The sequence below is a fragment of the Eschrichtius robustus genome, chromosome 16, assembly GCF_028021215.1.
Source record: "Eschrichtius robustus isolate mEscRob2 chromosome 16, mEscRob2.pri, whole genome shotgun sequence".
In the NCBI taxonomy this organism is placed as follows: domain Eukaryota; kingdom Metazoa; phylum Chordata; class Mammalia; order Artiodactyla; family Eschrichtiidae; genus Eschrichtius; species Eschrichtius robustus.
In genome coordinates this window covers 88,634,633-88,657,198 of record NC_090839.1, presented here as the reverse complement: position 1 = coordinate 88,657,198, position 22,566 = coordinate 88,634,633, and the positions used below count along the sequence as shown (strand labels likewise).

The window sequence follows — 22,566 nt, the reverse complement described above, 5'->3', positions numbered from 1 at the left end:
CAAATAACCCCCAAAGTCAGTAGGAATTTGTGAGCTCATACCACTGGGGAGTCCTTTTGTCCCATGCAAGTTGGTGAATCAGGCACAACTGGATCCAAGAGTTCAGACAATATCCTAAGAACTCATCCTCCACATGGAGGCAGAGAGGAAGAAGTAGAGACTCAGACTAGCACAGGCCTTGAGTCTTTGAGCGGCATGCAGCCCAGCGTGCAGTCTCTCTTGCTCTCCAGCTGCTCGGACACCACTGCCATGCCAGCCACCAACCAGGGCTGGCCCGAGGACTTCGGCTTCCGGCTGGGCGGCTTGGGTCCCTGCTTCGTCCTGGAGGTGGTCGAAGGGAGCAGCGCACACACCGGGGGTCTGCGGCCCGGGGACCAGATCCTGGAGGTGGAGGGTCTGGCCGTGGGCGGCCTGAGCCGCGAGCGCCTCGTGCGCCTGGCCCAGCGCTGCCCGCGGGTGCCGCCCAGCCTGGGCGTGCTCTCCGGCCCCGATGGCGGCGCCGGCGCGGGATCTGGCTGTGCACCCCTGACCACAGCCTCGCGGGCCCCTCGATCCGGCCGCGGCCTCTCCCTGGGCCGAGAGCTGCTAAGACTGACCGGCCGCAAACGCCCCGACGCCGTGCACCGAGAGCGCAGGCGCAAAGCCCAGGAGTTCAGCCGCAAGGTAGGGCGCCCAGGGCAGGACGGGGCGGGGCCCTAGGAGGCGGGACGGTCTGGGGGTGGGGCTCTAGGGACTATTGTTCTGGGGGGCGGGCACTGTGGGCGGGGCACGTCAGGGGCTTGATTTCTGGGAGTTGCTTTTCTTTATTTATTGAGGTAATACGGCTGCACAGCTCAGTAAATCTTACTTAGGCATACACCCTTGTAACTACCACCCTGATCCACCTGTAGATTAATAGAATACAGACAGTAATAGAATGCAGAACATAGAATGATTCCTTCACCCCAGAAGGTTCTCATGTGCCCCTTTCCCTGTCTATCTGCCCCAACCAGAGGTAGCTACTATTCTAACTTCCATCGTTATAAATGACTTTTGCCTGTTTGTGAACGTCATATAAATGGAATTATATAACACGTACTCTTTGGTGCTGGGCTTCTTGTGGTCATGTCATATCTGTGACTTTCATCCCTGTTGTGTGTGGTAGTGGATCATTCTTTCTATTGCCCGTATTAGTAACATAGTGTCTTAGTCTACTGCGGCTGCTGTAATGAACTGTCAGAGTGTGAGTGGCTTATAAACAACAGGAATTTATTTCTCACAGTTCTGGAGGCTGGGAAGTGCAAGAGCACAGTGCCAGCAGATCAGTGTCTGGTGAGGACCCACTTCCTGGGTCACAGACAGCGGCCTTCTTGCTGTGTCCTCACAGAGTGGAAGGGGCTAAGGATCTCTGTTGGGTCTCTTTTATAAGAACATTAATCCCTTAATGAGGGCTCTACCCTCATTACCTAAACACCTCCCAAAGGCCCCATCTTTGGGGGTTAAAATTTCAATATATAAATTGGGGAGGGGGACACAAACACTCAGACCATAGTACATAGTGTTATTTTTATTTTTATTTTTTATTTTTTATTTTTTTAGAATTTCACTTTTTATTTATTTATTTATTTATTTATGGCTGTGTTGGGTCTTCGTTTCTGTGCGAGGGCCTTCTCTAGTTGCGGCAAGCGGGGGCCACTCTTCATCGCGGTGCGCGGGCCTCTCACTATCGCGGCCTCTCTTGTCGCGGAGCACAGGCTCCAGATGCGCAGGCTCAGTAGTTGTGGCACACGGGCCCAGTTGCTCCACGGCATGTGGGATCTTCCCAGACCAGGGCTCGAACCCGTGTCCCTTGCATTGACAGGCAGACTCCCAACCACTGTGCCACCAGGGAAGCCCAGTGTTATTTTTAAAAGAGCCATACCTGGGCTTCCCTGGTAGCGCAGTGGTTAAGAATCCGCCTGCCAGTGCAGGAGACACGGGTTCAAGCCCTGGTCCGGCAAGATCCCACATGCCGCGGAGCAACTAAGCCCGTGTGCCACAACTACTGAGCCTGCGCTCTAGATCCCGCGAGCCACAACTACTGAGCCCATGTGCCACAACTACTGAAGCCCATGTGCCTAGAGCCCGTGCTCTGCAACAAGAGAAGCCACCGCAACGAGAAGCCCGCGCACTGCAACGAAGAGTAGCCCCCGCTCACCGCAACTAGAGAAAAGCCCGCGCGCAGCAACGAAGACCCAACGCAGCCAAAAATAAATAAATAAATAAAAGAGCCACACCTATTTCAAGCCCCCACAAAACCGGGATCTGGCCCTGACTTGCACAGCAGTCTGGATGGCAGGTTGGCCACAGGAGGCCCAGGTTTGGGTCCCCCAAACCTCCAAAGTCATCTCCTGTCAGACTTTGGCACAAACAGGCTCTGAGTGTTCTCAGGTGGAAAGTTCAGACTTCCCTGAGGACTGAGAGTTAGGAGCCTGAAATGGCCAAGGCCTCCAGCCAAAAGAGGAGCCCAAGGCCTGAGTCACCTTCAGGAAGTGAAGTAGCCACCAGGAGAGGTGGGGACCCGGGGCTGGGAAGGAAAGACTGAGGATGGTGTTGGCCTCAGGCCAGAATCCCAAGAAATCCCTGATTTGCAGATACCCATCCCTTTACTGGACCAATCCAGGCAAACCCAAGAAACCTGGGATGTGACACATATATGAGGAAGAGGCTGCCCAGTATGATCATATCTACCGGCAAGGTCTCAGTGCAGCAACTACCTCAGGCCATCCACCCTTATATACCTGTCCCCCAGGGCCTTCAGATGTGGTCCAAAGGCCCTCATTTGGCTGAAACTCCAACCGAACAAGTGAGCCAGGAAATAGTCTGGAGCCTAGACACTCCCCTCTCCCTGCCTAGGGTTCAGGCCCCATGTAGATGCCAAACCCAATGTCCTGGAAACTTATCTCCTTGGTACTTGGGACGTCACTTGAGTTCAGATACCATTCCTTGTCCTCCATGGAAGTGGATTTGCTCAGTCCTGCCCTTGGCAGGGTTTGGCCATGGGGTTTGGAGGCCAGGGGGCCAGGAAGCCGTGCTGGAGTTTAGCCATTGCCCAAATGGCTCCCAGCTCACTGCCCAGGTATCAGATCCCCACCCACCTGGCCTCTTCCAGCACCTAAACTTGGCCCAGTCCTCACTCCTTCTAAACTGACCCCCCTCAGGAGCCTCACCTTTACCATGTGCCCCAGCATAACCCCTTGTCTGGGCAGGACCTCAGTTGAGCCTTTCAGCCCCGTGCCCCCAAGCAGGCCAGCCTCTAGCCAGGTCCAGGCAGTCACTCACACATATACACAGGGCTCAGCTCTGGCCTTCCTAGGTCACCAGTGTCCAACTCCTCAAAAGATGTGACTTTTTCCTATCTCCATAATAAGCTCGCCCGTAATAACAAACATCAAAGATATTGATGCCTTTGCACCCGCCACAGTTTATTTTCACCCCCACAGAGTCCTCTAAGGGTCCAGAGGACTGACCTCTACATGAGGTCCCAGCATTCCAGACTCCTCCATCTCAGCATGAAGCTCCAAGATTCCCCATAGAAGAGGAAGAGAGCGTAGAAGATTGTGCCTCACAAAATTAAAATTCTAAGCAATACTAACAAGGAATATGATAGGGTGATAAGTGGAGGCGAGCTGTGTTCCATAGTAAAGTGTCATAAATTTCTTTTCTAGGAAGGGGCCAGAGATTAATGTCAGACTCGGGTCATTTTTTTTTTTTTTTTTTTTTGGTTCTTTGTTAAGTTTAGTTAAATACATGTGTTAATAATTTAATGGTAACTACTAAAAAAATAAGAAAATATTCATTAAAAAAAAAAAAAGAAGATTGTGCCTCAACTCTTAAGGGAGGAACCCACCCACTGCACCTCCCGTCAATGCTCATCGGCCAGAACCAGTCACACTGCTGCTTCGAAAGGATGCTGGGAAGTGTAGTCCTCTGTGTGTCCAGGAAGGAGGGGAGACCTAGAAATATTGGTGAGCGCTAGCGCCTTAATCCATTCCAGCTGTTGTAACAAACTACCACAGATTGGGTGGCTCATAAACAACAGGAATCTATCTCTCACAGCTCTGGAGTCTGGAAGTTTGACAACAGCGTGCCAACATTGTTGAGTGAGGGCCCTCTTTGGATTGCAGACTTCTGGTTTTGTCCTCACATGGTGAAAGGGGCAAGGGAGCTCTTTGGGGCTCTTTTATAAGGGCACTAATTCCATTCATGAGACCTCCACCCTCATGACCTAATCACATCCCAAAGGCCCCACCTCCTAATACCATCACCTGGGGCATTAGGTTTTCAACATACAAATTTTGGGGGGACACAAACATTCAGACCATAGCGACTAGTAAAGTCTGCTGTAATGCCAGATGACCTGTTGTAGAACCAAAGGTCTGTCCCAGACTCCATGCAATCCCTGGAGAGCCGGAAGGGGGCCAATCAGAGCCCCCAGAAGGGCAGGGTGGACATGCAGACTTGGCCAGGAAGCAGGGCCAGGGGTCATGACCGAGGGAGGAATCTGACCAGCTGCCCAGGTCAGCTGTGGTGCATTTTCCGGCAAGAGGGAGTGCAGAGTGGTAGATTCTGGTTAGAGCTCCCCAAGCAGCTCCACAAATCCCAAAAAAAAGACTGCCTCAGGAAGATCAACAGTGTCTGTGGAGCGCCTCCCCACGTCACCCACCATTGGTTTTGAACAGTCAGCTCCCAGATTCTCGCCAGCACTCTTCCTGCCCCAGATTGTCCTCCTTGAAGAGTCTGATACTTAATAGAAAATCCATTAGTGTCCCTTGATGGCGCATCATGCTTAGATGTAGGTTGAGAGCATCTCGGTAATAGCTGACACCAAAACCGCACTGTGGCAGGGGCCCCAGGAGGGAGGAACTATTTTTTCCTCTTTCTTACATAAAACATCTTTCCCCCTAGCCATGTTCTTTGAATCGAGGCTGCAGCTGACTTTGATTTCAAAGCCACTAACCTTCCTCGGTCTGGTGGGTTCTCAAGAAGGGGTGCCTGGTTCTACAGCCTGCCCCACGCACCGAGAGGGAAAGAAAGGTCGGCGGGGAAGCTGCGGGCAATGCGCCTCGAGAACAGCCGGCCGCTTGCCAGCTCTTTGGTTCAGTTCTGTAAACGCTCACTGAGTGCACCAAGCCCTGTGCTCGGGCCTGGATAGGAGTAAGGTGTCAGGTCTATGTCTCGGGCCATCACACCTGGTGAGGGAGACCTGGTGTGCAGGTGCCGGGACTCAGGCATGCACAGGACGTGGCCTCTGGCTGGATGCCCTGGAAGCCACCTGCTAATACCTGCTCATCCTCTATGGTGTCACCACCTCTGGAAAGCCTTCCTTAATCCCCTTGTGCTACCACGTAGAAAGCAGCTGGATGTACAGTTCTGAAGTTCAGGAGCAAGCTCTGGGCTGAAGATCAAGATCTAGGCGTCACCACCTGGGGTCCTTGTCCAGAGCAGTGTCAGGGAGCACTCGTGGCAAGTCAAGGGGTGGGCTGTGGCGGGTAAGGACAGTCATATGGAAAGAGCAAGTATAGACAGTTCTGAGCAGGAAGAAGAAGAGGATCGTGGGGTTGGGGGATCAGGGAGGACTTTATTTACTGGGAGAGATGTGAACATTTGTATGAGCTGAAGGGAAGGAGGCTTTGGAGACACTGAAATCCATGCATTTTGCCGCTGTTGATTACAGCCCTCTGATGAGCAAGGGCTGGGGAAACAGCTGTGAACAGGACTGGAGGGGAGCCTGCTCTCATAGCTGCTGACATGCCTGTGGGGAAAGAAACGATGAGCAAGCGGACAAATCAATGAACAATTATTTCAGATGATGATCAATGAAGGGAGGAAATAAACAGGGAGATGAGAGAGTGATGGGGGCCACTTGAACGGAGTGGTCAGGAAAGGCTCCCTGAGGAGGGGACTTTCAGGCTGACAGCTGAGTGACAAGTAGGTGGCAGGAAGAGAGGGTGGGGACTCTGGCGGGTGTGTGTGTGTGTGTGTGTGTGTGTGTGTGCAGTGGAATGTCTGTGGCCCTGTGGGTTGGCCTTGCCCGGGAGAGTGGAGGGTGGAGGGGAGGGTTGCTGGGTCTGTTGAGGAGTTTGGAGGTGGATGGAAGGGGGTACTGAACAGCCCCAGTTCTGGCTGAAATTGCACCTGCACGGTCCTGAGAGAGATGCCTGGCAAACTCCCAGGCTCACCAAGTGGCCCAGCCTCCCACCCCTGCTTCAGGGTTAGCTCAGGATGTCAGTACCCAGAGGCACCCCCAGACCCTGGACTAACTAGGCAGGGATCTCCTGGAGTATGGACAGGCAATGGTTAACTGCTGCATTTTTAAAAGTATTAGTGGGAATTCCCTGACAGTCCAGTGGTTAGGACGCTGTGCTTCCACTGCAGGGGGTGCAGGTTCGATCCCTGGTCGGGGAACTAAGATCCCACATGCGGTGAGGCAAAAAAAAAAAAAAAAAAAAGTATTGGTGCCAGGCACAAAAGCCCACATAGTATATGATTCCAGTCATAAGAAATATTCAGTATGAGCATCCATAGAACAGAAAAATAGGTTAGTGGTTACCCGGAGCTGGGGAAGTAGGGAATGGGGAGTGACCGCTTAATGGGTACAGGGTTTCCATTTGGGGTGATGAGAATGTCCTGGAACTTGAAGGTGGTGATGGTTACACCACATTGTGAATGTACTTAATGCCACTGAATTGTACGTATGAAAATGGTTACAGTGGTAAATTTTATGTTATGTGCATTTTTACCACAGTAAAAAATAAAGGGGAAAAGAGGAGCAATGACAACATGTATGCCTTTTCCTGACTGTATAAGTCATATAAGCTCACTGTTTAAAAAATGGAAACCATTGACATAAAAATGATCAAAATCACTATAAACCTTAGTGCATATTCCCTGTGCAGACATATGTGTAATTATCTATGATAAAAATGTAACACCGTGTGTTCCATTTGAGAACCTGTTTTTTTCACTTACCTGTTTACCACAAACATTTTCTATGTATTTTTATAACAGCTTTATTGAGATATATTCATATACCATACAGTTTATTCATTTAAAGTGTACACTTCAATGGTTTTTAGTATATTCACAGAGCTGTGCAACCATCACCACAATTTCAGAACTTTTTAATCACCCCAAAAAAGAAGCCCTGCACCCATTAGCCATCACTCCCCATTTCATGTTTTTTTTTTTTTTTTTTTTTAATATTTTATTTTTGGCCGTGTTGGGTCTTCGTTTCTGTGCGAGGGCTTTCTCCAGTTGCAGCAAGTGGGGGCCACTCTTCATCGCGGTGCGCGGGCCTCTCACTCTCGTGGCCTCTCTTGTTGCGGAGCACAGGCTCCAGACGCGCAGGCTCAGTAGTTGTGGCTCACGGGCCTAGTTGCTCCGCGGCATGTGGGATCTTCCCAGACCAGGGCTCGAACCTGTGTCCCCTGCATTGGCAGGCAGATTCTCAACCACTGCGCCACCAGGGAAGCCCCATTTCATGGTTTTTAAATAAAGACCTACAGCATCATTCTCTCTGGCCAAATGGTACCACATTGCATCAAACCTTAAACACTGTCAATTGCAAGATGCACTTGTTTTATTTACCACCAAGAAAGAAAAATCCCTGCCAACTGACCCATGACACATGCTTCCTTATCTTCTTGTCACTTAATTTGTAGTTAGTGGAAGAGGGCTTTTAGACTTATTTGGACATATTTAGTACTCGCAATGTATATAACTCAATGGAAGTAACAATATGAAACCTATGACCAAGTTCATACATACACAGGAATGACAACTAGCCATAGGACACAACCTGATTTCAGAGAAGTTAAAATTTTTTTTAAAAAAGTGCTCACCCTAGAATCAATGATATCCAATATTGCAGAGTATGGAGTGAACTTGGCTGTGAAACAACAGAAGTTGACTCTGCTAACTGAGGCAGAAAAGGAATTTGTGGGAGGAAGAGTTCATAGAGTCAGCGCTGGAGACCTAGGCTTAGGAGCAAGAAGGGATGGGCCACCCGGAGCACAGCTGTCCTAAACACCCTTCAGGATGAGTCTGCTCAGGGTGCGCTACAGGGCTCTGCCACTGCCCTGAACAAGCTCTGTGTCCCCGCATCTCTGCATCATTCCTTCAAGAGCCAAAGCCCTGGGCAAGAGCCTCCGATTGCCCGAGGCTGCAACATAAGGCCCAGGATCTTGCCTCTCACCTGGTTGGGGATTTCCTCCCATCTCGGCTGCATAGCCAAGGAAATATCCCCCAAATGGATGTGCTACAATTATTTAGCCTGTAATGTCAGATATTTATACTGCTTCCAACGTCTCAGTATCATAAACAATGCAGAGGTGAACCTCTTCACTCATATATCGTCGTGCACTTGTCAGGACACGTCGAGGATACATTCATAGATGCAAGATCATTGGGTAAAATGACAGGTGCATTTTTAGGCTTTGGACTCTTACTGCCCATGTCCAGTAGGCTCCTCTGAGTAGATGTGCTTTGTCTGGCATCAGCTGGTTTGCACACTAAGGTGAAGAAAACAAAAGTCCAGAGGGAGCATTGAGGGAACCAGAATTTGGGGTGACGCGTGCACTCCAGGGCTTTTTTGTGGAGCCAGAATGTTCTCTGTGGGATCTCTCAGCGGAAAAGTGTGGTGGAAGGGAGTATAGTGTTATAATAATAGTAACTAGCAATTACAGAGTGCTTGGCACGTGTTTTAAGCCCTTATATGGGTTCCTTTAATCCTTACAATATTCAGTAGAAGGGCTGTCTCTGGGTTTGAATCCTGACTCCATGGCCTTGGGCAAGTCACCCCACCCCTAGCAGCCTCAGTTTCCTTAGATATAAAACAAAGATGCTGGCCCCGCCCACCTCGTTGGGCTACTGTGAGGTCTGAAATGGCATGGTCTGGGTAAGGAGCTCTCACGGGGACCCAGAAGGGGCTGCCACGTCAGCTGTCCTGTGGGAGAAAGGGAGGGAGGTGACTGATTCCCTGGTGTTCTGCCCTGGGACCCTTGTGGCCACTCATCAGACCCTTCCCCGCAGGTGGATGAAATCTTGGGGGACCAGCCGATGACCAAGGAGCGGGTGTTCGCTGCTCTCAAGCAGTTCGCGGCTGAGCAGCGGGTAGATGAGCTGGTGTGGGCACTCACCCTGGTGCTGCCCCTCGAGGCCCGTGGGCCCCTCCTGGAGAACCTCAGGTACCTCAACTGGGGGCAGGATGGGCAAGCAGGGGTGTCCACTCTCCCACCACCACCCCAGGCTCTGCTGCTGCTGTTGCTGTGTGGCCCACTCCTGAGCTGGACCCCAACACCCCGTCAGCCCCAGGATATGGGTGGGCCAGTGACCCCGAAGGCTGACCCTGGGAAGGGCAGCTGTTGGCTTTGCTGGCTGCCAGGGCATCACTTTGAGTGAGAAGGAAAGGGCTGCCAACTGCTGGGCTGGGACGGGCTGCAGAGAAGACCCACCTCCTGAGCTGAAGTCACAGTCTGCCCTGCTGTCCAAAAACCCAGATCACAGAAATCTCCAGTGTGACACCAAGACACTCCTAGCTCTTCATTGAGAGGGAGTAATGGCGCAGTGTCAAGACAAGGAAGCCTGGAGCTGTGCTGTGTCCATCCCAGGCACCACCCCCCATCCTATACACAGTGTGTTCTCTCTGCCCTTTGATGATGCCAGCTGCATGCCAAGAACATTGCCAGGGCCCTAGAGGAACACTCTCTCACTGAATCCCACCAGCACTATTATTGTTCCCATTCCACAGAGGTAGACTGAGGCTCAGAGAGGTTAAGGGACTGGCCCAAAGTCACACAGCAAATGAGTAGCAGTCACAAGAACATGCACCAATTAGCTGTGCACTTTCTGCTCAGCTTTGGACCTTCTAAATTCCTCCTTCAGGGAAAAAAAAATCTCCTGGTAGGTCCACACCTGGAGTGGCCTGGGAATCTCCCGAAACCGGCCCCCCACCTCCACCTCCATCCTGCCCTGCACCGCACAGCTTTGATCAGGCCCCCCTGGGCCTGAATGATGTGTTCCCTGCACGGATCCTGCGGGGCTGGCTCTCCACCCCCTGCCTCCAGGGCCTGTGACGCTCCCCCACCCCCGCCCCTCCCCCTTCCTGGGCTCAGCCCGCCCCCTCCCCTCGCTGCCATTCACCCCGCAGCCTGCCCCTCCCTCTGGGCCTGGCCAATGTCAGGGATCGGGCTGGCCACCCCCACTCCCCAAGCCCGGGCGCAGCGTCTCCGCTCTGCAGCAGAGCACAGAAGGCCACCAAAAGAGGCCACCATGAGCTGCCTGGGGTGAGTTAGGGGCCTGCCCCTTGCTGGGAAAATCCGGAGAGAGAAAAAGTTATTTCTAGAGCCAAATTTGCAGAGCAGATGATGCGCTGGCGCTGAGGGCTCCCTGGGGAGGTGATGGATGGGGAGCCCCCCACCCCGCCCCTCCGCACCAGGGCTGGGCCAGGGGCCGGGCGGCCAGGCTGTCCCTGGGAAGTTGGCATGCGTGTCTTAAGGCTGTTAGCAGCCAGACTCAGCTGGAGGCCCCCTTGGTCCCTCATCTCCCTCCGGCGCTGCCCAGGCTTCCGTCCCTGCCGCCTCTGCCGGGCCAGCCGGTCTGCCTCCCGGGACAGCCCCTACGCCCGCCTTTCCTGTCCGCGGCTCGTCCCCGAGCGGCCGGCAGCGAGTCAGGAAGAGCCGGGGTGGAGGAGGCACCCCCTTGGGCACGCTCGATTTAGAGCCTGGGAAGCGGGAACCCTGGACACCTGGGGGTGCCCAGTCCCCGCAGCGTCCCCGTCCCCGGGGCGCTGCTGGGGAGGATGAAACAGCAGCCTCTGTTGTCCACGCGTCAAGGGCGACAGGAAAATTGGGGAGGCTGCTGGAGGAGGGGGCGGTGCCCAGCTGGGCTCTGCAGGGAGAGGGGTGCCCTGGCAGCGTGGCTTCAGCCACCCATCCCCCTACCTCCCCACCCCCCTCCACCAGGCTCTGGTGTACTGGTGTACTCTGGTGCCCACGTACTGGGTTCCAGGGATGAAGTGATGATTTCCACGCAGCACCTTCCCGAGAGAGCTCAGAGAAGGCATGGAGGAATCAAGACAGTTTTCTGTGATTCTGAGAGCTGAGCACCAGCCGGGGGGCAGCTGAGAATGAACTCAGCACAGGGCAGTCAGGGCAGGCTGCTTGGAGCAGGCAGCACGTTCCAGTGCTGGAGCTCAAGCAGTGACCGGTGGGGTGTGGCATGTGCCCTGTGGAGGTGGGAAGATAGTTCATCAGGGCCAGGCATCTAGCCACAGAGGTGGAGCCCGGAGAGCCAAGGCGAGGGTGGTGCCACACACAGCCCAACCCTGGGTACCCAACTGTGCCTAGCTGTGACCCACCCTGCCTTGGTAGAGGGCCAGGAAGGGCTCTGGCCTTGGGACCCCCCGACTGAGGAGAGACACGATTTGAATGAGAGGTGCAGCAGCAAAGGGTAGGTAAAGATACACGTGTGTGTGTGTGTTGTGCTCGTGTGTGTGCACACTCGACAGAGGCTGGAACCCACCCAAATCACCGTGTGGCCTCTGAGGGGTGGTCCCAGTGGCCAAACTGGAAGACCTGGGGAGAAAGGAGAAGGAGCAGTGAGACCATGAAGTTCGGCCATCCAGTGCAGTAGCCACTAGCCACATGTCACTCTTTAACATTGAATTTAATGAATATCAAATACAATTTAATATTCAAAGTGGCCTCATCGTCTTAGCATGGCCAGGGTGAGATTTGGGTCAGTGGCGATGTTGTAAGTAAAGGGTCTTATCTTTCTTTACGACAGCAGTTCCTCCTGTGGCTCAGAGCCTAATTTGGGTCTATCCCCAAAGGGATCCCAGTTTGATGAAGTGATAAAATGACTTTCTAATTAGGACAGGCCAGGTAGTTTGGAAAGCGTGACGTGGATAGGAGGGAACAGGAAAGCAAAGTCAGCTTTGTGCTCTGCTAGTGTTTCAGGAAAAAATGCAAAGAAGGAAAGGGTCAGGGGTAGGGGTCGGGAGAGGAAACAGCTGAGGTGGTGGAGGAAGCTGTGTTTTGAATCCCAGCAGACCTAGCTCGGACCCCCAGTCCACTCACTGGCTGTGTGACCTTGAGCAGTTTCACTAACCTCTACACTTTATCCATAAAAATGGGGTTGGTCATTTCTACTTGTTCCCAGTTGGGTTCTTGGTAGGAAAGCATATAAATGGACTCTGCCAATTTCAAGCAGAAAAGAGATTAGTTGAGAATCTGGGGGATAGGGTGTGAGCACCTCCTTCACCCTCTTCTGCTTTAATGACCAGTGTCAGAGACACCATCATACAAAGTTCCTTGCAAAATTCTATGACACTGTGTAGGGGGAAGTGCCGGGCATCTAGTATGTGCTCAGTTAAATTGGTTTCCCCTAGGGAAGGTCTCTTTCTCCCTAGAGAGGTTCCTTGACCATGGCACTATTGACATTTGGGGTCCCATGTTTCTGTGTTGCTGGGGGCTGTCCTGCATGTTGTAGGGTGCTTAGCAGCAACCCTGGCCTCTGCTCACTAGATGCCAGTAGCACACCCGCCTCCCACTTGTCATTTTGTGACAACCAAAACTGTCTCCAGACAATGCCAAACGTCCTCTGGGGGGACCCCCAGTTGAGGAACACTGCCCTAGTGCGATCTGCCTTTGGTAGTACCCTCTTGCTGGGCAGACATTTCAGCAAGACCAGCCTGGCCCACCCTATGCTGCCATGGACCATCTGGCCAGATGCGCCAGCTGCTGGCCCCTTTGGTGCCTTCACTGTGCTGGGGTGGCAGAGGGGGGAACCTGGCCCCAAGGCAGCGAGCGCACTGCTGGCTGTGTCTGGATTCAAGCAGGAGCATCTGCTCTGTGGTCACGTCTCCAGTGCCCATGGCAACGTGGGCAGTCTTCACAGCCTCAGGCGGGCCTGGTTCTGGATGCTGGGCCATCACAGCTGGTACCAAACAACCAGAAATGGCTCTATCATGATGGGACGGCTGTGGCCCCGTGGGTGACAGGGAGCTGTGCTCACTGTGAGGATTTTCAGACGCTTCTCCCCCTGGCAGGGCTGAGGCCAGGCGAGGGGAGGACTCCGAATGAGGACTGGCTCTGGCTTCCTACTGCTGCAGGGGAGACATAAAGCCGTGAGAGGTCACCGCAGAGTGGTGGCCTCCCTGGGGCCAGGCATGCAGGGCTGAAGTGTGTTGGGCAGCATGGCCCGGGTAGAGGACAGAGACTGACCGTCAGGGCTGCAGGGGCCTCCCTGTGACGGGCTGCAGGAACCCACAGGCAGGATCGTGGAGGATGTTCCCCGCAAAGACTGAGGCGGAGGCAAAGTCCCCAGGGCTTCCTGCCTCTGCCGTTCCAGCCTGTCCGGGTGGTGGCCGCCTCCTTGTGCTGAGCCCCCCACCCCCTGCCCCCAGCGCCCTGCCCCTTTGAGGCTGTCCCTGAGAAACCCCTGCCAGGGTGCCCTGGGCGGGCTCCCCGGCATCTATCCTTTGGTCCTCAGAACTCAGATTCTCACTCTTTCCAGCCTGAAGCTCGGACTCGGATCTGCAAGAAATGACAATGCAGTGGGGGCCCTGGGGCCTGCTCCTGCTGTGTCTTCCAAGGCCTGGCAGGCCCAGAGCCGGAGGAGGAGTCCAGACCCCCTTTCCTGTTATCTCCGTCTCTTCCCCTCAGCTGGTCCTCCCCTCACGCTCTCCCAGTAGGACACGCCCATCCCAGGGAGGCCCTCTATTCCCCCCCACCGCCCTCACCTGGCACTTGCCCCAACCTGGCTGCCCCCTCCTCACTTCCACTCACTCGCCACGTCTCATTAACTTGACTTCCTGTGTTTTAGAATTTGGCCACTTGTCCCATCCCAACATCCTTTGCTGTGCCCCTCCCAGCATCACCCCTCCCCTGGTGTACCAACACCTTCGGGGTCCCTCCACCTTCCCTTAAATCCTTATACCCTCCCATGGCTCCTCACTGTTCTGAGTGCAGCTTGAGCGGCTGACAACGGCATTCAAGGCCTCCTTCTCTAGCCCCTTCTCCTCTGGAGCTTCCCCCTGCGTGGGAAGGGAGGGTCTCTCTGGCCGACACCTGCTGAGTCCTCGAGTCCCAGCGCAAAGGCCACCTCCTCCAGAAAGCCTTCCCAGGCTCTGCACAAGGCAGTCGGAGCTTCCTCTGAACCGGTCGGGTTCGGCCTCGCTGCAGCCGGGTGTTGGGGACTCCCCGGAGCGCCGCGGCCCGAGGGGTCGGAGGCGAGGCGCCTGGGGAGGTGCTCGTGGAGGGGGGCCAGAGGAGGCACCGTGACGGCCTCGGGCAGCCCCAGCTCGCGGGGAGCTCACTGAAGGGTCCCCCGGAGGGGCGGGGCCGGGCGGGGCGGGGCCACCCGAGAGGGGGCGGGCGCGGGGCCTCGGGCCCAGCCGGCTCGGGAGGGGCCGAGAGCGCTCGCCCAGCAGAGGCGCGTGGAGTCTCGGTGCCCTCGCTCTGCTCGCGGGCTCCGCCACCCGCTGCCCATCGGCACCTGCCGCGCCGCCGTCGCCGGCTTCAGATGGGGAAGGACCAGGGCTTCTCTCGGCACTTTCGGTAGTTTCCCCACTGCGCCCCGAGCCCCCGGGAACCGCGCGCCCTGGTGCGACGGACCCGCCTCCGGCTGACCTGAAAAGGGGTGGGGCTGGGACACTGAGGGGCTTCGCTGTCCTGGGTGGGCACCCACCGAGCCTGGCTGGGGGCGGGGGCTTGGGAGGGCAGGCATAAACCGGAAGGTTATTAAAGGGGCGAGTTGCCCGCGCTAGGCGCCTGGAACCCGTCCGAGGCCCTAGGGGTCGGGATCCGGGTCGGGGATCAAGGGCTGGGATTGAAAAGCCCGCTTTCCTTCCTACGACCGGACTGATTGAGGGAACTGGGCAGAGAACAAGGTGGGGAATGTGGTGGAGAGAGAGGACCTTATGGGAGCCCCGGGTAGGAACCTGGAGTTGGATTGAGACCTGATCCCCCAGAGAGAACAGAACTGACTCTGAGTGCAAGGTCATTGTGTGGCACCCAGAAGAGCCCTGTGGCCACAGAGAAGCTTCTTGGCATAGCAGGGACCTGGGAGTCCTGAGGCAGCCATAGCCAGGCTGTCAGGTCAAAGGGGCATCAAATCCATCAGACACAGTGGTCCATGCATCTGGATCTGCTGGGCCAGTCAATTCAGAGCAGACCCAGGGCTGGGGTGCCTAGGCCAGACTGAGCCGCATGGAGGGCACACCACACCAGCCAGAAAGGGGGTCTGGCACACCAGGCAGCCTTGGCTTCCGTCTCAGCCCCAAGAACACCAAGGAGGGAATGGGCCACCCAACCTTCTCCTACCTGTGCAGTTGGTGACTCACCTGGTTTCCACAGCAGGGGCGGGGTGGCGGCGTTTCTTATTGCTGCTAGAGGGTGGCAGGTTGGACCTAGGGGCTGGGGGTGTTGGGAGGATACCTTCTGGAGCCTGGGGCCGGAGCCAAAGTGTAAGGTAGACAGTTTCCGGCTTGTCATCTCTGCTTTGCCTGAGCATGAGGCATGTGGGGAATGTGCAGGCCAGGCGGATGGAGAAGCCAGGCTCTGGAGACCTTGACTGACCATCTGGGGAATGCGACTGAGGCTCTAGATTTTCGGGAACCACTGGGGGTGGGCAAGGATGAGTGTATCAGGCGATGACTCCCCTGGCAGAGTTGACCAGGCCATCATTCTAACCTCCTGGTTGCCTGGGACATCCAGATCTGAAGCAGAGCTCACGGGGGGGTGGGGGGCAGGCCCTGATGCACCCTCCTCCCCGAGGATCCACATCCCTTCCCTCCCACCAGGCAGCTTAGTCTGTCCACTGACCTTATTAAACTACCCACAGAGATCGGGGGAACTTAGTGGGGGCCACTGTGCGACATCAGAGGCGTTGTATTTCAGCTGGCTGCTCCCTCCCCTCCTCCCATGCCCTTGGCACTGGCTCCTGGTCGAAAGAACAGGAAAGGGAGCCTTGGGATGCAGCCAGGGAGGCCTCGATAGCAACCAGACCTTCAGGGGCCCTTGACAGAGCCCTGCCACAGCGCGGAGGTCCAGAGGCTGAGCTTCCATCTCAGCTGTGCCGAGGGCAGCCGAGTAACCCTGGAACGTTAGGGATCCTCTCTGAGCCTCAGAATCCTCCGCCATGGGCCAGGGAGTCCACCAGGATGTTAACTGCTGCATTACTCAGAAGTATGGGTGGGCCACTGGTAGACCCCCATTTACTGAGTCTCTGAGTCCCAACCATGTGCCGAGCCCTGGCTGGTCACTGTGGGTCACACCCAAGCTTCAGACCCAGCCCTCTGAGAGCTTCCAGCCTTGCCGAGGAGACCTATGGGCACCAAGGAAACATTCCAGGGTGTGGACCCCAACAAGGGACTGTGTGAGCCTCCCCACTGCCTCTCATCACTTCCAGGGTGACTCCTTTTAGAGCAGGGTCCACAGTACCTTCAGCTTTGAAGCCCAGCGCCTGGCTGGCACAGATAGCAGAGACTTCCTAAAACATGTTGGACAAAACCGGAGGAAGGCCAGTGTTGGGTGTTGAAGGGCGAGCCCAGTTTAGCTAGGAGAGCAGAGAGAGTGTGCTAGGTGGGGGCCACAGCCTGGGCAAAAGTGTACAAGACAGGACTGGATGTGGTGGTCCTGGCACTTTCTGAGGCGGCAGCTGTAGAGAGGGCTGCTGGGAGAAGCAAGCTGGGAGATGGGGAGTCTGATGAGGGTCTGGGCGAAGTCTGACCCCGGAGCGGATTGTGGCTTCAGTTTTCTCCAGCAGAGTTGCCTGGAATGAGGCAGGGAGATGGTGGGTGGTGGGGACCCCTATCTGGTGTTTGGCCTGGCTGGTGGGAGGGCATGAGATGAGGGAGTCTGGGAGAGGCCAGAGATGGGAAGACAGAGGCAAGAGGAGGAACGGGCCCATGGACGGGCTTTGAGGGCACTGAAGGCCCCGAGGCCAGAGTAATGGGGACAGTGGGAACGAGACTTTCCCAAAGTGCAGCAAGCAGGGCGCCGTGGCCTTCGTGTGGCCCGGGCCCGTTGGGGCGCAAGTCCGGGCACCGAGGGGTACACTTGGGGTGTGGGCTGCTGATTCCCCCGCCACCCCTGGATGGAGGGGAGAGCCGAGGGCAGCGCCCACGAAGAGAAGTCTTTGGGCCGAGGTTTGCCGAGTTCGGGGCGCGATCGGGGGCGCGCTCCGACTCTGCTGTCCTCGCCGGCAGGATCTTCATCCCCAAGAAGCACCGGGCGCGCTTCGACGAGGTCGTGTCTCAGGGTCTGCTGGGCAAGCTATGCCGCGCCCGGCGGGCGCAGGGCGCGCAGCGGTTGCGCCGGAGCCGCAGCGAGGAGCGGCCGGAGCGCCTCCTGGTGTCCACGCGCGCCAGCGCCGCCCCGCGCCGCCCCGACGAGCCTCCCCAGCGCAAGGCCGCCTCCTCTCTGCTCGGCAGCCGCGCCGGCCCCGGGGGCGCGCGCAGGTACCCGAGACGCGTGGGCGCGGGCTGCGGACGCCTCTCGGTCGGTGGGCTCGGGATGGAGACCCGGGCAGAGGGCGCGGGGGCGAAGCGAGGACACCTGGGGGTTGGGGTCCAGGAGAGGTGAAGGGGAGCGGGACACTGGACGTCGTCATCTCCTGCACCCCCAAGGCTCCTCTCCCCAGGGAAAGGCACGCTGCCCGCCCCCCACCCACCCCTTCTTTCTCCCCAGGACGGTCCGAGTCTACAAGGGCAACAAGAGCTTCGGCTTCACGCTTCGCGGCCACGGACCTGTCTGGATCGAGTCTGTGCTGCCTGGTGAGGTGTGGGTGGGTTGTTCAGGATGGGGTGAAGGAGTCTGTCAGGCCGATGCTCAGCAGCCCCTCCCCCTTTCAGGTACCAACCTCAAGTAGCCTGTGTCCTCTGAGTGTCCCACAGCAGCAGATCCAAATCATCCACCTTCCCCAGTCAGGACAAACCCCCTCCAAGTTCAGGGTCACCCCTGCGCCGAGTGAGCCAAGTTCTCCATCCAGATCTTTCCTATGTCCACAGGGAGGACTAAGGGCACTGCCTGAGACACTGGGGCAGCCGGGACAGAGCTGGTGCCCGCCCAGGCTGAGCCCCAGCCAACATTCCCATTCCCTGGGAACTGGGCACTTGCTGGGCAGGCAGCAGGGCTTCGGGGCCTCTTCCCACTATCCAGCCCCCAGCCCCCCAAATCTGGACTCCCCTCCTCCTGCCACCTGGCCAGCCCCTTCTTGCTCCTGGAATGGTGTATCTTGAAAAAGGCAGTCTTCTCAGTGAAGGAATTCCTTCTTCCCACCCTTCCAGTGGGGCGTTGAGGGGAGGGAGGGAAGAAACCCATTTATTGTGGAGGCAGCCCATTCCCTTGTGGAAGGTCTCCGTGGACAGACATGTCTCCTGGTACTGAATTGAGCTCTCCCTCCCTGTAACCAGCCCACAGGGCTGGGTCACCTGCTCTGTCCCCATCCCCTCCCAGCACCTGAACATGATGCTCCTAGTGAACCAGCCCCATCGGTGCCCCTGCTGACGCTGAGTTCTTTCTACCCTTCTGCATCTCACATCTCCAGTGCATGGATTTGTGAGAAGGGCTCTTCTGATCCCTGGGAAAGTGCCTCAGTGCCTTTGCATCACTGTTCCGGCCTTCGGATCATTCTGAGACCCAGTCCATCTTGGACTGTGTCAATGACATCACTAAGTCATTGACACACTGTTGTAGAGAAAAGGCCCAAGGCTGCTCTCTGGGGAGCTTTCTCTAGGCATGATTAATCTCTCCTCTTTGGATATGTCTCTTCCAACTTTGCCATCACCCCCACCCCCACCTCCCTGCCTCTCCCTCATGTGTAGCCAGAGATACTTGGCCTGGGGCCATGTTAAAATCCAGGGGTGCTGTTCTCCCCAACCCAACCTCCAGGCTGGTAACCCCATGCCTTCCTCGTCGTAGGAAGCCAAACGGGTGCTTCGATGGGAGCTTTTACAGATGGGGAAACAGGGCTTGAGAGACTCTGGCAAATCAAGGACTAGAACCTGGGGTCTCCTGACTCCTGATCCAGTGATCTTTCATCCCTTGCTACTACCTCTCTGGCCTTTCCACCCCAGCCTGGCCCAAGCTTCCAGGCAGGCCATGTTGGATTTGTCACCATCGCCCTCTCCCCCTTTTCAGTCCCAGGAAAAAAGACTCCCCCTGGCCCCCTCTCTCAGGAATTCTTCCCTGATCATTCCCCTTCCTCTCCTGACAATCCCCACCTCAAGAGAGAGCCAACTACTCACAGTCTGAGAGTATATTTAGGCATCTATCATTTCCCCCCACTTGCTTCCACATCAAATTTAGAGTGATGAATAATGAAAGAGGCAGAAAGAAAAAAAAATCTGTATCCACAGGAGCAAACTTAGCAGCTGCCCCTTCTCCAGGTATCAGGTACTGGGTTAGGGCTGACCTGCAGGGCCATGAAGGCAAAGAGTGAGAATTAGCTGCTCCCATGTGCTGAAAATGTAGGTTTTATTATTCAGACATGGTGAGGCCAACGGGTCAGGAGATGACTGCCATTAAAAAGATGGTGTGTTACAGCTCCCAAGAGGAAGGGGCACAGCACACCATGCCACAAAGGGCCACACAGGGAAGCACCAGGATTGGTCAGGAGGCAGAGGGAGCAAGAGAAAACATGGGCAAGAGCCCTTTTTTTTTTTTTTTTTTTGTGAAGAAATGGGTGAGGCAGGGTAAGCCAGCTAAGCAGGTTTACGAACAACTAGTTTGAATAAGTTCAGAGGACTCTGAGGCATAAGGGCTGTCCCTAGTGGTCTGGCACGTGGCCATGGGGTGGTGAGGGCAGGGGGATAGTGGCCCGGACGGTGCGAGTCCCATAGAGGAAGGATTGGTTGGTGTGCACGGGAAAGATGCACTTGCAGACCAGTCGTGTACCATCTCTAGGGATTGGCTAGCCCTGGAAGGACAGTCCCTCCAGTGTCAGCAAGGTCCCAAGATGTCGAAACATGGTTAATTCTTCATGTTTCCCAGCCTGAGGGAGGAACCTCCCTCTAGACACATCTTCTCCTAGTGACAAAGGCACAGAGGAATTTATGATGTGGACCTTTGTACGAGGGGTCGAGAATAGAGTATAGAGTATAGCGTCCTCTGCGGGTGTGCACACCTTCCTTTTCTGCTGTCCTCCCCCAGCTCAGGGCTGACCAGTGGTCCACGCCAGGTCCCGAGCACTCGCACCCTCACCAGGCGATCGCTCCCTGCTTCGAGCAGCTGGGAGCAGAGGGGCGCCGGCTCTAATGTGGGGCTGCTGGCCTGAATTTGGCTCTCCTCTGCCACCCATCCCACTTCTTGCCTGTAAAACAGGAGGACGACACAGGGATCCCCGAGTGGGTCACTGCTCAGCTGACCGCACCCTCTCTCCTTGCTTCCAGGGAGCCCGGCTGACAATGCTTCCCTCAAATCGGGCGACCGGATCCTCTTCCTCAACGGACTAGACATGAGGTCAGAGACTATTGGGGTCACCGGAGCTTGGTGGCAAACAGTCCCCAGGACTCCTGACTCTTGGGATACCCCGGCCATGGGCCTCTGACCAGTTGGTCCCCAGTTTGTCCCTCTTCTCACAGGAAGTCTTGAATCCACCCTCCCACCCTCTCCAGGATGTCAAATCGTCCTTCCAACCAGGAAACACCCCAGCTCCATGCAGGGGACACAGAGTCGAATGGATTATGTGTGTCTTACCCTTAAGGGGGGACCCTGCCCAAGAGTGGCGTGGGCATGACCCCTTCTGTACCCAGAAGTGTCCAGCTGGCCCTGGGCCTGGAGCTTCTCCTGCAGAGGAGATTAACGAGCAGGAGAGGCAGGGCCCTGGCTTCTGGTTCTGGCCCAGCCGTGGGCTTGCTGTGTGGCCTCCACCGGCAGTACAGGGAGGTCTGGCTGGTGGCTTTGGGCAGGGCTCATCCTGGGCAGGCCCTCCTGGGCCATCTCTGCTCGGCAGGAACTGCTCCCACGACAAGGTGGTGTCCATGCTGCAGGGCAGTGGTGCAATGCCCACACTGGTGGTGGAGGAGGGGCTCGTCCCGTTCGCCAGCGGTGAGACCCCCACTGGCCCTTGGCCGCCTTGGCCCACATACCCTGCTGGGGTCGCCATGGGTGGGATTTATGAGTCTACAGAGGACTCTGCTTGTCCCCCATCTCTGCAGCTTCCCTCTCCAGGTGGTGCTGTAAAACCCAGTGGGGTGGCCTCAGGGGCTCTCCCTCCTCCCTCCGTGGGGCACATCCCCAGGTGTGCCTCCCAATGCATAGCGTTCACCCCAGTTTGGGAGGTCCCCTGGCCCCAGCTGCCAGGAAAACCACGCCTGGCCTGGGGACGCTGGGTCACCCGGGCCTCTCCTTCCCGTGGCCCCTACAGACTCCGACTCGATGGACTCTCCCAACCCATCGTCGGCGCTCACCTCCCTGCAGTGGGTGGCGGAGATCCTGCCGTCCAGCATCCGGGTGCAGGGGAGGACCTTCAGCCAGCAGCTGGAGCACCTGCTCACGCCCCCCGAGCGCTATGGGGTCTGCCGGGCCCTCGAGAGCTTCTTCCAGCACAGGTGGCTGGGCCAGGGTGGTGGTGGGGACCTGCCCTGGGTAGACCCCGATTCCTGCCCGGACTCACCATCGGGGTCTCCCTGCCTGAGCTTCCTAAGCCCCCTTTTCCTGAGGGAGGCTCAAGGGACCCGAATGGGGGTAGGGACCATCGGGGCTGCCCTAGAACAAACCCTGACTCTGAAACCTCCTAGCCACGTGCCCTGGGCAAGTCACAGCCTTCCCTGTAAAGTGAGGCAGGCAGCGACCCCCTGCAGGGTTGTTGGCAGGACCCTCACAACACCCCGCTGTGGGCACTTGCCACCAGCCCCGCCCTGTTAGGCTTGGTTTAGCATCTTTCTTTTTGCACCTCAGCAGCAGCGGGAGTGTTTATCGCACGCCTCAGCCCAGAGGGTCGTTTCATGGTCCCTGCAAAGCCAATCACTTGTTCATTCCCTTTTTTTGTTTAAACAAAAATGTATATTTGTTGAAATATGATCCACGTATCATACAATTCACCCATTTGAATGTACAATGCACTGGTTCTTCGTATATTCACAAATATGTGTAACCATCATCATACTCAATTTTAGAACACTTTCATCAACAAGAAAGCCCCAACCCTTTCACTATTGATTGCTCTCACCCCCTGCCGCTCCTCCTTCACCTTAAATAACCACTAATCTACTTTCTGTCTCTGTAGATTTCCCTGTTCTGGACATTTCCTATGACGGAATCATACAATATGTGGACTTTCATGTCTGGCTTCTTTCATTTAGCATGTTTTCAACATTCATCCAAGTTATAACACCTACAGTCGCTCCTTATATCCATGGGTTCGGCATCCGTAGATTCAACCAACCACTGAACAAATATATTTGGAAAAAATTCCAGAAAGTTCCAAACAGCAAAATTTAAACTTGCCAGAGTTCCCTGTTTGTTTTATTTTTTATTTATTTTTTTACAAATTTATTTATTTTACTTATTTATTTTTGGCTGCATTGGGTCTTCGTCGTTG

At 55.8% G+C, this 22,566-nt stretch overlaps 1 protein-coding gene across 3 annotated transcripts in view; it reads left to right on the top strand.

Moving 5' to 3' along the window:
- Positions 1 to 246: 246 nt before the first annotated feature.
- GRID2IP (Grid2 interacting protein) overlaps positions 247 to 22,566 on the top strand; it is a 34,058-nt gene continuing 11,738 nt past the window's right edge. Inside the window, exons 1-7 of one of the 3 annotated variants that reach the window (XM_068523978.1) lie at positions 247 to 663; positions 9,052 to 9,206; positions 17,231 to 17,482; positions 17,712 to 17,797; positions 20,414 to 20,483; positions 20,977 to 21,071; positions 21,391 to 21,574. In XM_068523978.1, coding sequence (XP_068380079.1) covers positions 250 to 663; positions 9,052 to 9,206; positions 17,231 to 17,482; positions 17,712 to 17,797; positions 20,414 to 20,483; positions 20,977 to 21,071; positions 21,391 to 21,574 — 1,256 coding nt within the window. In that variant the 5' untranslated portion in view covers positions 247 to 249. Of the gene's footprint in view, positions 664 to 9,051; positions 9,207 to 10,290; positions 10,305 to 14,544; positions 14,580 to 17,230; positions 17,483 to 17,711; positions 17,798 to 20,413; positions 20,484 to 20,976; positions 21,072 to 21,390; positions 21,575 to 22,566 lie in introns of those variants that run through there. The other 2 variants (XM_068523977.1, XM_068523976.1) reach the window with 2 other exon arrangements.